Source organism: Colletotrichum higginsianum, chromosome 1 (assembly GCF_001672515.1).
Source record: "Colletotrichum higginsianum IMI 349063 chromosome 1, whole genome shotgun sequence".
Taxonomy (NCBI): Eukaryota; Fungi; Ascomycota; class Sordariomycetes; order Glomerellales; family Glomerellaceae; genus Colletotrichum; species Colletotrichum higginsianum.
The window spans coordinates 2,577,381-2,593,135 of record NC_030954.1 but is presented as its reverse complement, the minus strand read 5'-3'; the positions used below and the strand labels follow the sequence as shown (position 1 = coordinate 2,593,135).

The window sequence follows — 15,755 nt, the reverse complement described above, 5'->3', positions numbered from 1 at the left end:
GGAAAACTAGACGGGAGGGTGTATGCTGGTAGATAGGCCTCGGCGATGATTGAGCCCATCTCTCTATTCATTATTTCCTGACCTTCCGTGCGTGCTTGACGAGATTTTCTATCACGCCTTCGAAGGCTTCTCTGTCGCCTATCTTTTCGTCCGTTTTCTTGGTCCAGTATTCCAGCACCTCCGTGGCCGTCCCCTCCATTGCCTTGAGTTTCTCGACGTGGACCTTGAGCTCGTTGTCCGTCATGCCGTTTAGGGCCTCGTCTGTAGTCGTGCAGAGCTGCTTGGCTGACACGAGATCCAACTCTGGCACTGGGAGCGGGCCTTTCTTCTTGAACGCCGACGGCTTCCCCTTTGAGTCAACCGACGTTGACGAGGCGTTGGCCTCGGACTGTCGCACTCTTGATACTGAGCGAGAATCTGAGGATGTCCGCGGCGAGCCGGACGTCGTAACCTGTAATGATGGCAGCACGAGCTTTTTCTGCTTGGAGGCCGGGAGGATTTCGTCCAGATCGACCGGCACGCCCAGAGAGACCAGAAACAGACGGCGGATGCGAGAGCGGATCCAGTCTGGCGGCGCCAACGGCGGGGGTGCCACTAATTGTGACCACAAGGACGCGCTACGTGGTGTGAGGAAGATGGGGCTTTCTTTGGTTATTGGTGGAGGAGAGGACACGTCCAAGTCTTCAGGTGGGAACAGTGTGTTGAGATACGAGTCGACGGCTTGCAAGACGTCTTCACCGTCTAAGCCGTCAAAGTCGGGTATGTCCTAGTGAGGAACGTGTTAGACAGTTTCAACGGGACGATGCAGCAGGAATGCTCACGAAAGGTAATGATGGTACTTGTGGCAAACTGGGTGCCGGGGCCGGTGCGGGAGCTTCAAATTCCGGTTCTTGAAAGCCGTTGTCAAAGTCGTCAAAGTCACCATTGGCCTCGGCACCCTCCTCAAAGTCGTCAAAGTCGTCACCAAAATCGTCGTCGTCGCCCTCGTCATCATCCTCACCGGGTTGTGGTGCGAGACTTGCACTGGATGGGGTTGACGATGGTTCCGTGTTAGACGGCTTCTGGTCCATGCGGAGCGAACCTAGGTCTGACGGCGCAGGTGATACAGGGGGAGAATCTACGAATGACGCCAGGTCAACGACAAATGCTCTTTAAATTCCAGGGATCTCTACATCGTACCGGAACTGTCGCCCTCCTCGGTCTTGCCTTCCGGCTTCACAACCAAGTCGGCTGGGGCGTCTGCCTTGCGCTTCTCTAGGAACTCTTCTGAGTGAGGACCTGATGAACCCGGCGCCTCCTCGACGACAGTCTTGGGGATGACAGGCGACTTGGGTGCGCCGTCCTCAGACGACAACGAATCGCTCTTCTTCTCCTGAATAGCAATCTCATCCGGCTCAGCATCCCCCTCCCTCAAGCGGTAGGCCTCTGTTCCAGGTACCTCGCCGTATGACGGTTCGTCGTCGACTTTTTCTACGCGAGTCTTAGGGATCGGCGACGTTCCGGGACTGAGGGGAGCAGATTGCGCATCGGAAAAGTGGTCCTCAGAGTCGGAAGCATTTGCTACAAGATGTTAGACAAACGGTCTAATCTATCATTATTTGGGCAAGACGATGGCAAGGGGAGGGGGAAGGGGTTAGTTGTCTCTACCTAGATCGTGGGCGCCAGGGTCGCTGGTACCAGATCGTCTGGGCGGCGAGAGGGTCTCTTCGTCTGCCATTATTCCGGTCCGAGTGTGAAGGCAAGTTGTAGGACAATGTTTCTTGGTGTTACGAGCAGGCGAAGCAGCTTAGGAGTTCCAAGGTTATCGATGATGAGAGGGAATAGGAGTGGGTGGTGGAGGGGGGGGAACCTGTCGATTAGCGGATACGTAATTGTGTGGGCCGAATAGCAAGAACGATATCCTCAAACTAAGTATTTAGGCCACTGCAACTCATGTAAGAGAGGAGTTTTGAAGCAAGGCTGGCGGCACACAAGAAGCCCAGGAAAAGGCACTTTTGAGTCCTTGGGCAGGGAGGACATCAATCAGCAGGCTCGAAGACGGCATGAGTACCTAAGTCTTCAGCTTCTAGACTTGCCGCCTGCAAAGCATCACGTGGGGCAGGCCCCGGCTAATTCCGCGCTAGCACTTGATAGGTAATATGTCCCTGCCTCTGGGCAGGTACAGCGCGCCAGTCGCGTGGAGGCAGGTCTGAAAGGCTGGAGCATCACAAAAAAAAGCTGCCCTGCCAGCCATCAACAATAGCTACCACCTTCTCTCCCCTGCGGCTATAGCAAAGAACTTGTCAGTCGCAACAAGATCGCGCATATCGACAGCACATCCTCGGTTGCCATCGACAAAGGGTAAACACTCGGGCTCGACTTGCCCCTCAATGCGACGAAGCTAAGTTGTACGGTCCGCGATTCATTGTAGACAAGCTTCTTGTTGTCTATCGGTAGCTTCCAAACGCCGTCAAGTGCCTGCTTGACATACACCGATCGCCTCACGAAACTTCGACACAATGTCCTTCAGCTTCGGAAACACGAACGCCACGCCCACGTCGAACAGCGGCTCGACCCCTGCGGCTTCTGCACCGGCATCTGGAGGTCTCTTCGGCGGCGCCTCTACCGGCACTCCCAGCTTTTCTTTCGGTAACCTGGGAAGTAGCAATACACCCGCCGCCGGGTCGAGCAGTGGCACGCCGGCTTCCAGCGGATCACTCTTTGGACAGAACGCTGGCCAGAAACCAGCAGGCGGGCTCTTTGGCGGCGGCACTTCAGCCGCCTCAACTGGAACACCCACATCGACTGGCGGTGGTCTCTTCGGGGCCAAGCCTGCGGCTGGCGCATCATCGACTCCGGCTGCTTCTGGCGGTCCATTCGGTTCAAACACCGGCTCCTCTACTCCCAGCACATCTGCACCCCCCTCAGGAGGTCTCTTTGGCGCTGCTACAGCCTCGAGCGGCACCCCTGCTGCATCTTCTGGTGGGCTGTTTGGAGGAGACAAGGCTGCGGCAAAGCCGGCAGTGAGCTTGTTTGGCGGCGGAAACACTGGAGGCTCTTCTACACCTGGCGGTTTGTTCGGTCAGAATGCATCGTCAAGCTCAGCGACAACAACTGCTCCTGCTTCCAGCGGGGGTTTGTTCGGTGGCATGAACAAGCCTGCATCAAGCACGCCAGCTACTATTGGTGCTTCCGCAACTCAGGCTACACCTGCAAAGCCCGCCTTCTCACTCGGAGGATCAACAACGCCGGCTGGAGCTCCTCCTGCGGGCGCGAACAAGCCTGCGACAGGTGGACTTTTCGGTGGTGCCGCACCATCTGGCTCGGCAGCCCCGTCTCCCTTTGGTACTGCGGCGGCCAAGCCGGCGGAGAACAACAGCGCAGGCGGTCTTTTTGGTGGCGCTGGACAGTCCAAGGCTGCTTCCACAGCCCAGCCGGCCAGTGGGGGCTCTCTCTTTGGCGGCCAGGCGCAGCAACAACCTGCCGCTAGTGGTGGTCTCTTCGGAGACCAGAAGCCGGCCACAACCGCGGCACCCAGCACTGGAGGTCTCTTCGGTGGCCAGGCTGCTGCTACCACTTCCTCAGCCCAGCCTGCTTCGACAACTTCCACAGCTCCCGCAGCAGGCGCCTCTTCTCTCTTCGGTGGCGCCAAGCCTGCTACCCCTACCACCTCGGCTCCGGCTGCGTCATCTACCGGCGGCTTATTCGGCGGTAACACATCTTCGACGCCGGCTGCGGCGACGACACAAGCTGGCTCTTCTGCAGGGGGCCTTTTTGGAAAGCCTGCTACTACCGCATCTGCGGCCCCCGCTGCCACGGCGGCTCCTTCGTCGCTCTTCGGCGGACAGACATCCGCGGCTCCTGCCAACAAGCCTGCGAGCGGCGGACTCTTCGGAGGCGGCCCGGCGGCGAGCACCTCTCAACCGGCATCAACCACTACGTCGACTGCGCCAGCGACTACGTCTGCCGCAACTCAACCAACAACAGCCCCCAGCACTACTGCATCGGCCGGTGGTCTCTTTGGTGCCAAGCCATCAACACCAGCTGCTGGAGCATCAACCCAGAATGGCACGGCACCCGCCACCACATCCGCCCCGACTGGCAACTCAAATACCTTGGCAGCCTCCACAACCGGCCCTACTTCTCAGCTTCCCCGTCTGAAGAACAAGTCTATGGACGACATCATTACCCGATGGGCCTCGGACTTGTCCAAGTATCAGAAGGACTTTAAGCATTATGCTAATCAGGTTGCTGACTGGGACTTGGGCCTGGTCGACAATGGCGAGAAGATTCAAAAGCTTTACCTAAACACTTTTGAAGCCGAAAAGGCAAGCCACGAGATTGAGCGGCAGCTCCAGGCAGTGGAGAGTCAGCAGGACGAGCTCGAGGACTGGCTCAATCGCTACGAATCCGATGTTAAGGAGATGTTCTCCCGCCAGATGGGACAGGGCGAGACCCTGGCCGGACCCGACCAGGAGCGCGAGCGCACATACAAGCTCGCCGAGAAGTTGACGCAGAATCTCGATGAGAAGAGCAGAGACCTGTCCAAGATGGTCAAGGAGATCAACGACATCTCTGGTACTCTGAGCAAGGGCACCAAACCCGAGGATCCCGTAAGTCACTGCTGCTTTTCCAGTTGCCATTTTTAATGTCTTGCTAACATGCTCGCAGCTGAGCCAGATCGTCCGTGTTCTTAACGGCCACCTCTCGCAACTCCAGTGGATCGACACCAACGCCGCGTCCCTACAGGCCAAGGTATCCGCCGCTCAGAAGGCGAACAACAACCTTGGCAGCCAGTATGGAGCGCCAGAGACAGATGCGGCGGAGAGCTTCTACCGATCTTACATGGGTCGGCGATGAAAGGCGGGTTGGATAGCGGTAATGAAGTAAGGGTGGAGTTTTGTATCGGTAGCACACGAGAGAGTGAAGAGTTGAGAAAAGGGTCAATGACTTGAAAAGACCCGGAGAAATTGGAGTCGTTCATCGCCAAGCAAGAATGGAACAAAGGTGGATTCGCATTGCGCGAATGGTTAAAGCGCCAGAGTGCATTCTGTGCTCACCATACGTACATGTACACTAGCCTACACTATGGGCGAATACCAAGTGTTGGTTGGTAATGCTGATTTTAATTGTCGTTAAAATTGCGCTCGCGTCATTCACGATCTGCTACATGCGCCGGCTATTGCGGATATCAATCTTCCTCTCCGTCCGTTTCAGCGTACACGGCTCCGTCGCTCGCCATTTGATATTATTGCGAATGCGTGTTTTGTTCAGACTTAGTTGTGCTCGCCGCCCTGGTTTTTGGTGATCTCGTCGCTATTCGGGTCGGGTCAGTCAGCGAGAGAAAGTTCGAAATTCGGAGAAGAAAAGGGAAGGGCAACGTCATATCTGAGGGGGGTGGGGGTTCACGAACATGTGGTCGGACAGCTGCTGGAGGTGGGCCTGCTGCTCGCTGAGCTTCTTCTTGAGCTCAAGGAGCTTCTCCTTCTCGCGCAGGCGGATAGCGTAGTCCTCGCTTGCCTTCTCGCGCTTCTGGAAAGCGTCGCTGGAAGTCAATTGTCAGCCTGCGCCGTTCCCCAAGACTTTTGGCCGCTGCGAGAGCAGTCACGGAGAGGCATCCAGGAGAGTAAACTTACCCGCCTCCATACTTGGAGGGAGCTCCAGTGTCGCCCTCGCCCATAGCGCGGGGGGTGGTGCTGAAAGTAGCTCGAGAGGCGAGAGTCAAAGGACGGGCGACGGCCTTGGTGGCAGCGATGCGCATCATTTTCAAGGATGTATGAAGAAGTTTGGTTTGTCGTTGGGAGGATAAGCGTGGTGTCAATTGGATGGTTGATGATGTTGTTGGAAGAGGTTATGTTTGGCTTAGGTTGACCGATGACGACGGGTGCTAGTCGATGGGTTTTGTGATAGGCTGGGTTGTGGAGAGAGCCTGGTACAACTCGGGAAAGAGAACGCAGGTCAAATGCTTATTGGACGGGGAGGGGATGATCTGATTCCTTGGAATGAGCTGATGGGAGAGAGCTTGGAGGGAGCTTTTGCTCTGCTTCGGCCACCTTTTCGTGGGCGAGTACAGAGGTACGGGAATATGATACGTCATACACGGTGGAAGCGAGGTATTCAGCTAACACCCACTGCCGGCATTTCTCGGCTTGGTGGAGGCAATATGGGCTTAACCTGAACTGAGGAGCAGGTGCTTTGTCTTTTTTTCCTCAGGCAACATCACTTGCACGTCGCCTGCTTGCGGCCAGAATGGCATTCTTTGAGGCTGGCCGTGTATGTTGGAGCAGGTGGAGCACCCGCATAATCCCGCGATGACTTGAGTGCCACAGTGTGCACCGAGCATTTGTTGTGCCATGGTGGGAATCAAGGGTTTTGTTTCGTGTAGTGAAAAGCCATCGTCCGCGTGATGCTGTATCAGGCTTGCTGCAAATAGGCATTAGAAGTATATGGCATATGGAGATTAGAGATATCCCAGCCTCATGGTTCCCGTCATGGACTGACTGTGTCACCCGAGTGCTGGGTGAGCAGCCTTGTCGTTCACTCCTGCTCATCCTCCCCGGGAAGGCTGGATCCCAGATATGACTCGGATTTTCCCTGGGCCACCAGGCTGGAGGTATTTGGGAGATCTGTCGCTTCAAGTTGGACGACCAATGGGGTGTCCGGTGGTGTGGTGCGACGGCCTTTGCCTTTGTCTCGCCCGGTGAGGAGGTGAGGTGCGACGTTTTAGTGGAGAGAGAGAGCCGAAACTGTCCAGTGCCCTTGGCCGAACGACGTGTAAGCGCTGCCTTGCCTTGTCTGACATGCCTAGATAGCATCTACGGCCTCTTCAATAAACTTTCAGCATTGGTGCACTCCCGTCTTCCAAGGAAATAGTGACCCAAGCGTGGTTCCAACGGCTGCCGCCACGACCTAGTGGGCAGAACAGCGCGACCCCGAGCAACTAGAGAAGAGCCTGAACTCAAAGGATGAATAGAGCACGGTTAGCCGCGCGAGCGATTGTCTGAAAAGAAGGGATGAAGTGGGATAAGGGGACAAATCGCACAGGAAGGAAGGGAACTCGGTGGGGTTTGGTCTTGAGTTTGTTAGCAATAGCCTAGGGACATCGTGTAGTTACCTAGGTAGGTAGGTAGGTAGGTATTGTAGTAGTGTGTGCTCTGCAAGACAGTCAAAGCATGAGCTCGGCAGCCTAATTTTGGGCTGGGGAAAGTCAAGCACCGTAGTGACGTGATTGCGGCGCAGTGGGAGCAACAAGGACGAAGCTGGAAGAGGTGAGGTCAGAAGAGTCAAGTGTTGCTTCCTGCCTTGGATTGGCGCCAGGTGGATGAGAAATGCACCTTACTCTAGGTTGGTCGGTAGGTAGATAGATAGATACCTTACCGCGGTGATGTACCTGGATTCAAGGCCTGCAATTGCTGTAGCCTGTCGATGCCCCATGGAAGAAACGCACTGGGGAAATGGGCCTAGGAAAGGATGGGAAGAAAACGGGAAGTACCGTCATGTACCCCCGACTGTCTCTCACATACAGCTAGCACTAGTTGCTTGCTGTAAGGGTACGTTTAGGTAGAATTCGGGGGTTCTCGAGGGCACATCCCAACTTTTCTCAGCCGCACAGCACAGCCGCGATACTTGATTCTACCCCGGGATTGATTCACGTGAGTCGGTCATTCCAGGGCTAGCACCGAGTTGGGAACAAAAACAGAAGGGGGCCACCTGCTACAGTGTGGATACGGCGAGGGTATTGGTTGAGACGCCTCTTGCTACTGTCTTTACCCATCCACGGTCAACCAGTCAAGTTGAGTCCCGTTCAGTCCAGTCGGTACGGTGCCACCCTCCCCCCCCTCGTCGCCTTGCCTTGTCTTTGGCCCGGGCCACCTCACGTATTGTGCAGTCCAGAGCCCCTTCCTCAATTTCCATCCATTACCTTTTCGTCTCATAACTTCTCAACTTCCAACCCTCGCACTACCTTTTGCAAAGCATCCAACACCCGCCTCGATTTACCTTTCGTCACGCTCTCTTCCCTTGCACCGAACCAACTCGACTCTTGACACCAGAACTCTTCCATTGTCGCTCATCCATAGTTCCACCAGAACATCCCCGCCGACCTCAAAACATCGCACCAAGGTACGTGGTCCCCTCCCCCCATCAACCCCCGTGCCCCCTCTGTCGTCATCGCATCCCTCGCCGCAATCCCCTTCCACCGATTCCCAACAGCCGACAATGGCATATCTACGCCTACCGCTTGACGACGATGTCGTCTCTGCCTCAGTCTGTACCCGATTGATCGCCTCACCGACCCTGCGCGCCCTATCTTGACCGGTCAGGCGCAAAACCCCACTAGGAGCGGGGAGCCTCAACCGAGTGATGAAGTCAGTGAGGCGCATACGCCGCGACTCGTCCTCTCACCTCTAACTTCGCCCGCTCGCGCTTCCGATATCCACTTACCCCTAACCCCGCCATTTTCTTTAAAAGTCACATTCATCAATCGGCTGGAGCGCATCCTTTGGGCGTCGCCCCTTGGCTACACGTGCTAATCAATCATCGCGTTCCAGATAACCAACCGCCACAATGGGTCACGAAGATGCTGTGTACTTGGCCAAGCTTGCTGAGCAGGCTGAACGCTACGAGGGTACGTGGTAATCGCCGCTCGAGAACGGTGGACATATACTGATGATGGGACCTCCAGAGATGGTTGAGAACATGAAGATCGTCGCTTCTGAGGATCGTGACCTGACTGTCGAGGAGCGCAACCTTCTCTCTGTTGCCTACAAGAACGTCATCGGTGCCCGCCGTGCCTCGTGGAGAATCGTCACCTCCATCGAGCAGAAGGAGGAGTCCAAGGGCAACTCTTCCCAGGTTGGCCTCATTAAGGAGTACCGCCAGAAGATCGAGGCCGAGCTCGCCAAGATCTGCGACGACATCCTTGACGTCCTCGACGCCCACCTTATCCCTTCTGCCAAGTCTGGCGAGTCCAAGGTCTTTTACCACAAAATGTAAGGAGCGAGGTTGGAATTGAGCTAGTCGCAGCATTACTGACCCCCTGAACAGGAAGGGTGACTACCACCGCTACCTCGCCGAGTTCGCTGTTGGCGACCGCCGCAAGGACTCCGCCGACAAGTCCCTCGAGGCTTACAAGGCTGCCACCGAGGTTGCCCAGACCGAGCTCCCCCCTACCCACCCTATCCGCCTTGGCCTCGCCCTCAACTTTTCCGTCTTCTACTACGAGATCCTTAACGCCCCCGATCAGGCTTGCCACCTTGCCAAGCAGGCTTTCGATGATGCTATTGCCGGTTCGTTCCATCCCCGCTCGAGCTCATTTCATTTTACTGACCACTGTCTTCACAGAGCTTGACACCCTTAGCGAGGAGTCTTACAAGGACTCTACCCTCATCATGCAGCTTCTCCGTGACAACCTGGTAATATTTGCCTGTGGCCAAGAAGAAGATTATATCTCTAACCGCACATATAGACTCTCTGGACCTCTTCTGAGGCCGAGCCTGCGGCGTCAGGCACCGCCGAAGCCCCTGCCTCTTCCAAGGAGGAGGGTACCACCGCCGAGGCGCCGGCCGCCAGCACCTCCGAGGAGCCCAAGGCTGAGTAAAGGAGTGTGATGGTGTCGTAGCATTCTGCTGTTCCTCGCCGGATTTGGGCGGACTGGTGTCTACGGAGTGTGGACTGGAGATTTCGTTTTTGCGAATCGGCATCGTTTAGGCAATACACAAGAATTGTGAAGGGGTTGATTTTTCCTAGTACGGGACTGGCTGAGGGCTAAAGAAGAGCATTTTGGAGGTCGATTGCACCCACGTTTGCTTTTTTAGACTCTAATGCAAGACCGTCTGGACAACAACAAAAAAAGACTAAAATTGCTTTCAAAGAAGCACATCCGGCAATCAGTATTGAGTAGTTTGTTTTGTGACAAATGTGTGACAAGAGTTCACAATTGAAAAAATTGCAATTATCCAGGATGGTTGTCAGCTGTTATGTTACAGAAGCCATTTCCCCTCATGCAATCTAAGATATTATAGAACGACAATTCCCAGTGTGAAATGAAGTAGTTGAGGAGGGAAGCAAAAACATATGGGAAGTATGAACAAAGGACTAGGACAGCAAAGAAGCGGGGAGAACAGAAATGTCATCAAAACCAGAGTGAGTTGACAGCAGCGTTGAGCAGCATAAGCAAAAAGCCGACGGCTCAGCCAGAGTTAGACCATGCCACCATAAATGTCGATCTCCCTTCTCGGCAATGCAGGCCACAAACCAACATACACGCTGGTCCGTACCTGATTCTCAAGCACCCTTCGTAACTGGAGCAAAATTTCACGTGGGGGCCAGAAGGCGAAGCCGGGGGTAACGTGATAAAAGTTTCTGTCCGCTCAATCTCATAGAGACATTACTAGATCTCTATCAGTCATTCGAGACTATGGCAAAGTGGACCTTCATCCAAAGACTACAGTCCTGACAACCCACGAGCAGCTCCCCGTTCTCGCCCGCCTCTTCGAGGTCTGCCTCGGTGAAGAGGAACCCGCGCGGATTTCCGCACCGGCAGCTGCGGTACCAGCACTCGGCATCGGGGCCGTCACTCTCGTCGAAGTCAAGATCGTCAAGGTCAACGTTCTCTATTCCCGTCTGGAAGGTCTGCTCGCCGCGCTTGAGCCCTTGGTTGTTCGGCGCGAGGTCGAGGGATCTGTCGTACTCCGCTCTTGTCCTCGAGTCCGAGAGGACTTTGTAGGCCGTGGAAATTTGGTCGACAGTGAAGGCAGGCTTGTTGGCGTAGGAAGTTGCTGATGTTGTGCTCCGGACTTGTTCTTTGGATTTGTCAGGGTGGTTTTGGAGGAGAGCGCGGTGATAGGCCCGCTTGATAACCTGCTGTGGCACCGCCGCCTCTTCCTGGAGAAGTTTGCGGGTGATGCCTAGAACCGCGTAGTATGTGTGACCTTTGCCAGGGTCCACGGGTGAAGGGCTCATGGTGAGCAAGAAAGACGGGCAGGCGTGGCTTGTCGGACAGGGCGCCCCTTTGAGTTGAGTCGCTGTGGTGGGTTTGTAAGTAAAAGTTTCTGGCGAATTGGAGGTTGAGAAGCTTTGATTCTGCGGAGATCACGTGAGTAGTTCGAGGAGAGTCGAGTTTTGCTCAACACGAAGTAGAGAACCAGCCGTAAAATCGCGTTCGCGGACGTAGAAATACCGGGGCAGACGCTCGTCCAATGCTATCCATGAGCTGTAGAGATCTTGGAGGCATGGTAGACCAATTGGCCGCCAGAAGGAGGGCTGTCTCCCACATCAAAAGAGGGACTGCATCATGTCGGAAGCTGTTGTAATCGTTTCTTGTACATGATAATACATGGTATATGTACACCGTCTATGGTAGTCGACGCATCGCAATTAGAAAGAAGGCCAAACAGGTCGCTTATTTGGGGAAGTTTGTCCAGTTCCGCCTTCCAACCTAGTTCGCGTTGTCAGTGTATGATACCCAAAGAATGAACCATATTGAACCTACCTTCTTCCACTCCTTGATCAACTTCGGCATCGCCAGAATAGCCTCTCTCCTCTTCTCCATTCTGTATCGAACAGTTAGCATTCGTTCCCCGACACGAGTCGACACCAGACCCAACCAATCCCCGACCGGATATGGGGCACACATACCTGGGCTGCACCATCCTCTCGTGGATCTTTCCCTTGACCTTCTGTCCCACACCAGTGCCCTTGACCCGGAGACCGTGCTCGACGCGGTGCGCGATTCTGTATTCGGTGCCCTTGACCGTCGTGGGCAGCAGCTCCTCGACACCGTGTTGACGCGCGAGCTTGACAATCTCTGCCTGTCGGCGCAGTGAGTAAACCGGGTCGTGCCACTTTCCCGTTACAGGGTGCTTCTGCCGCGAGAAGGGATTCGGCGTGATCTCCTGGAAACCCGTCTTCGGGGGTGTCACGCCGGCGGGCAGGATCGAGGCGGGTGGCCAACGGGCGAAGAAACGCTGGAGCTGCTGGGGCAGCGCCTTGGCCAGCTGGATGTACTGTTCTGTGGCGGCCATTTTCGAGGGATTCCTGTGGTTTGCACTGCTCGTTACTATGTCCTCTGGTGCAAGCGCTGGGGCATTGCCGATTTTGTCGGAAGGCTGAAGGGAACGAGAGGGTCGGCCGATTGAGGGCGAGCTATCTCTTTCGCCGTTCAGGGTGCTTGATCAATTGCTGCAGGTCAAATTTGGGAGCGCCCAGCCTTATCCACCCCTGCAAGTGCATGGGCGACAAGGGGGCTTAGCTTAGAGATGGGGGCAGGATTTGCCGGATTTCACGGTGTTTGATTGGATCGTACTTCTGTGGCGATCCCTGATGTGGCGCAGATCGCAGCCTTCTCTATTGTTCCGCGATACCAAGAAAATCATCTAGACATTTCGAACCCTAGGAGATCATAAATTCCAACTCCAAGCCGGATACACCTAGCCGTAATAATCTTCAACTCACTCTTTTTAACCAACTTTTTCACCGAAGAGCAAAAGTCTGCGCGAAGCTATCAAGGTTCAACTGCCATTTGGTGCTGGTACGTACCTCAGCGCAGTACATAACTTTGGTCATCCCACCCACGATCTTCGTCACATCTACATCCTTTCTCAGTGTCGCAACACGAGACAGCCAATATGAATACCAACCAGGCGAGAAAGACGCCTCTCGACCTCGAAGAAATTCTCAAGAAGAAGAAGGCTGCCGACGCCGCCGCATCGAAGCTTCGATTCATACCGAAGAAGGAGAGGGAACGCCAGGCAGCAGAGAAGGCGAAGCAGGAGGAAGACGAACGCAAGCGCAAGGCCGAAGAGGACGCCAAAAAGAAGGCCGAGCTCGAGAGGAAATGGGCCGCTGAGGCAAACGGCGCCATCACCAACGGAACACATACATATCATGGAGCCGGCGGCAGGATACCCACGGGCCCGAAGGCCATGCACGCAATTGACAACGCCCGCGGCCCCGGCGGGCGAGGACGGGAGAAGCAAGAGCAGCGGAAGGCATCAACAAAGGATGGCAAGGAGAAAAAGTCGGCCGAGGCCATCGAGGCTGACCTTTTGCGCAATCGGTACCTAGGCCCTGAGGTCAATAAGCAATCGAACTTCTCGGTGAAGAAGAAGCGGAAGAGAGCGACGGAATTCAAATTCGAGTGGGACGCCGAAGAGGACACCACGCTCGTTGACGACCCAATTTACGAGTCCAACAGCACGACCTTGAAATCATACACGTTTGGCAGCTTGTCTGGCGAATACAACGAAGAGGCCGAGGAGATCGCTCGGCGACGGGCACGGATGATCGAAGAAAGGGATCGCGAGTTTGGCAAGAAGCGGGCAAAGGAGTTTATGGAAGACTTCTACAGAGCACGGGAGAAGGCGAAAGAGCGCGCAGATCGGTCGGGCCTTGGCAAGCACTGGACGAAGAAAGCCCTCTCAGAGATGCGAGAACGCGACTGGAGAATCTTCAAGGAAGACTTCGGCATCGCCACCAAGGGTGGCCAAATCCCCAACCCGATGCGCAGCTGGGAAGAGTCCGGCTTACCGCGGCAGCTGTTGAACATCGTGGACAGGGTTGGCTACAAGGACCCTTCGCCTATTCAAAGAGCAGCTATCCCAATTGCGATGCAGGCCAGGGATCTGATCGGTGTGGCCGTCACAGGTTCCGGTAAAACGGCAGCCTTCCTGCTGCCGCTGCTGACCTACATCCAAGACCTGCCACCCCTGACGGAGATCAACAAGAACGACGGAGCGTACGCGCTCATCTTGGCGCCTACGCGTGAACTTGTCCAGCAAATCGAGTCGGAAGCACACAAGTTCGCCGACCCACTGGGCTTCAACGTGGTCAGCATCGTAGGCGGCCACTCGATGGAGGAGCAGGTGCAAGCGTTATCCCATGGTGCCGAGATCATCGTCGCAACTCCAGGCCGTCTGGTGGACTGCATTGAGAGGCGCCTCCTCGTCTTGTCGCAATGCTGCTACGTTATCATGGATGAAGCCGACCGAATGATCGACCTGGGTTTCGAGGAATCCGTTAACAAGATCTTGGACGCCCTGCCTGTGTCGAACGAGAAACCAGACACAGACGATGCGGAAAACGCGCAGATGATGCAGAAATACCTTGGCGCCAGAGACAGGTACAGGCAGACGATGATGTATACGGCGACGATGCCGCCGACCGTCGAGAAGATTGCCAGAAAGTACTTACGGCGTCCAGCCATCGTCACGATCGGCAACGCTGGCGAGGCGGTCGAAACGGTCGAGCAGAGGGTCGAGTTCGTTTCGGGAGAGGACAAGAAGAAGAAGCGCCTGCAGGAGATCCTTGGCGCGGGTGACTTCGCCCCACCCATCATTGTATTCGTCAACATCAAGCGCAATTGCGATGCCGTCGCGCGCGACGTGCAAAGGATGGGTTATTCGGCGGTCACACTCCACGGCAGCAAGACGCAGGAGCAGAGAGAGGCGGCGTTGGCATCGGTGCGCAACGGGCAGACGCAAGTGCTCGTGGCGACGGACCTGGCAGGAAGAGGTATCGACGTGCCGGACGTCAGTCTCGTCATCAACTTCAATATGGCGACCAACATCGAGAGCTACACGCATCGCATCGGTCGTACGGGTCGTGCGGGCAAGAGCGGTGTCGCCATCACGTTTCTGGAACAGAGCGACTCGGACCTGTTCTACGACCTCAAACAGATGCTCTCCAAGAGTTCAATTTCTCGGGTGCCCGAGGAGCTGCGGCGGCACGAGGCCGCGCAGCAGAAGCCGCAGCGAGGAGGCGGCGGCGGTGGAGGGCACAACAAGAGGACAGGGGGCGCAGAGGAGTCATCAGGCAAGGGGGGTCAGTGGGGCGCCTAACGTCGCGCGATGGGTGACGGTAGCATGGCGGGTGGATGAGAAGACACACTGGCGGCCAGCGGATGGATGCGAAAAGTGGAAATAGATCCGTGGACTCATAGATTATCGTGATAATCTGATCTGATAAAATTTTTATGTCCGAGCAATTGTCGGCGAGTCGGGCCTTGGCGCTCTTGCTAATGCCGTCTTGTCTTTTTACAAATCGCACACCGTCTCCATCTGTCCATTGGTAAGGTTCTTGTTGCAGAATGTTAAAACTTTTGCTCAAGGAATGGGTTCTCGATCAAGTTGTCAATTTGCTTAAATACCCCGAGATACCTCCCACTTCTTCACCAAGCCCATTACCCTTAGTTCTGTCTCTGCTTTAGCACAACTGCATTCTTGCCCTTGGAGGCTTGGGACACAGATGGCGGGGCGTTGCTGTGCCTGACACGGACAGCGCAGTGGGGAAGTGACACAGGTGACGAGCACCGAAGCGTTCGGGGTTTCCCACCTCGACTCAAGGACCAATTGCCTAGCTCCCGCCGAACCAAGCCTAGGCTTACCCCACCACTGACCATAAAGAGGGCGGTTTTGTCCATTCTCCATCTCGGTCTGATGTCAGGCCCCCCGGGATGTTCTGGGCCTGGTAGCGGCGTCTGCGGTCCTTTAGTGCCTGCTGCACGACGGAACGAGGAGCAGAGTCGAGGAAAACTCCCATGTTCCTCGCTGCGGAACGAGAGATTTTTTCTGCTGCAACCCAATGCTGGCTCTGTTGCGCCCAATCCCCACTGCATTGGTACAGAGAGAGAAGGTACCGCATACAGCCGATCTTCACCGTTTCTTTCACATGGGAGGTTGGAATAAGTATAATTGACCCGCGGCGCCAATTGCAAGTCATGAGCTGACCAGGTCCGACTGTGTTGTTTAACATTTAGCAACATAATTCGGTTGTCACTT

At 55.4% G+C, this 15,755-nt stretch overlaps 8 protein-coding genes across 8 annotated transcripts; 3 read left to right on the top strand and 5 right to left on the bottom strand.

The window, feature by feature from the left end:
• Positions 1 to 70: 70 nt before the first annotated feature.
• Positions 71 to 1,070, bottom strand: CH63R_00793 (uncharacterized protein; the record flags this gene model as incomplete). Its single annotated transcript, XM_018295768.1, has 2 exons — positions 71 to 766; positions 822 to 1,070. 2 exons carry the CDS (start codon positions 1,068 to 1,070, stop codon positions 71 to 73), a joined length of 945 nt encoding a protein of 314 aa, XP_018164130.1.
• A 98-nt stretch (positions 1,071 to 1,168) lies between these two features.
• On the bottom strand, positions 1,169 to 1,717 carry CH63R_00792 (uncharacterized protein; the record flags this gene model as incomplete). Its single annotated transcript, XM_018295767.1, has 2 exons — positions 1,169 to 1,560; positions 1,648 to 1,717. The coding sequence occupies 2 exons, from the start codon at positions 1,715 to 1,717 to the stop codon at positions 1,169 to 1,171; spliced, it is 462 nt and encodes a 153-aa protein (XP_018164129.1).
• A 781-nt stretch (positions 1,718 to 2,498) lies between these two features.
• On the top strand, positions 2,499 to 4,839 carry CH63R_00791 (Nuclear pore glycoprotein p62; the record flags this gene model as incomplete). Its single annotated transcript, XM_018295766.1, has 2 exons — positions 2,499 to 4,592; positions 4,651 to 4,839. The coding sequence occupies 2 exons, from the start codon at positions 2,499 to 2,501 to the stop codon at positions 4,837 to 4,839; spliced, it is 2,283 nt and encodes a 760-aa protein (XP_018164128.1).
• Positions 4,840 to 5,255: 416 nt separating this feature from the next.
• CH63R_00790 (Mitochondrial ATPase) lies at positions 5,256 to 5,743 on the bottom strand (the record flags this gene model as incomplete). Its single annotated transcript, XM_018295765.1, has 3 exons — positions 5,256 to 5,295; positions 5,393 to 5,524; positions 5,616 to 5,743. 3 exons carry the CDS (start codon positions 5,741 to 5,743, stop codon positions 5,256 to 5,258), a joined length of 300 nt encoding a protein of 99 aa, XP_018164127.1.
• Positions 5,744 to 8,544: 2,801 nt separating this feature from the next.
• Positions 8,545 to 9,577, top strand: CH63R_00789 (14-3-3 family protein; the record flags this gene model as incomplete). Its single annotated transcript, XM_018295764.1, has 5 exons — positions 8,545 to 8,605; positions 8,663 to 8,969; positions 9,025 to 9,266; positions 9,322 to 9,392; positions 9,446 to 9,577. The coding sequence occupies 5 exons, from the start codon at positions 8,545 to 8,547 to the stop codon at positions 9,575 to 9,577; spliced, it is 813 nt and encodes a 270-aa protein (XP_018164126.1).
• An 803-nt stretch (positions 9,578 to 10,380) lies between these two features.
• Positions 10,381 to 10,941, bottom strand: CH63R_00788 (CSL zinc finger; the record flags this gene model as incomplete). The annotated part of the gene is made up of 1 exon (XM_018295763.1): positions 10,381 to 10,941. One exon carries the CDS (start codon positions 10,939 to 10,941, stop codon positions 10,381 to 10,383), a length of 561 nt encoding a protein of 186 aa, XP_018164125.1.
• Positions 10,942 to 11,380: 439 nt separating this feature from the next.
• CH63R_00787 (60s ribosomal protein l25) lies at positions 11,381 to 12,002 on the bottom strand (the record flags this gene model as incomplete). Its single annotated transcript, XM_018295762.1, has 3 exons — positions 11,381 to 11,416; positions 11,471 to 11,531; positions 11,617 to 12,002. 3 exons carry the CDS (start codon positions 12,000 to 12,002, stop codon positions 11,381 to 11,383), a joined length of 483 nt encoding a protein of 160 aa, XP_018164124.1.
• Positions 12,003 to 12,605: 603 nt separating this feature from the next.
• Positions 12,606 to 14,816, top strand: CH63R_00786 (Pre-mRNA-splicing ATP-dependent RNA helicase PRP28; the record flags this gene model as incomplete). The annotated part of the gene is made up of 1 exon (XM_018295761.1): positions 12,606 to 14,816. One exon carries the CDS (start codon positions 12,606 to 12,608, stop codon positions 14,814 to 14,816), a length of 2,211 nt encoding a protein of 736 aa, XP_018164123.1.
• Positions 14,817 to 15,755: the final 939 nt, after the last annotated feature.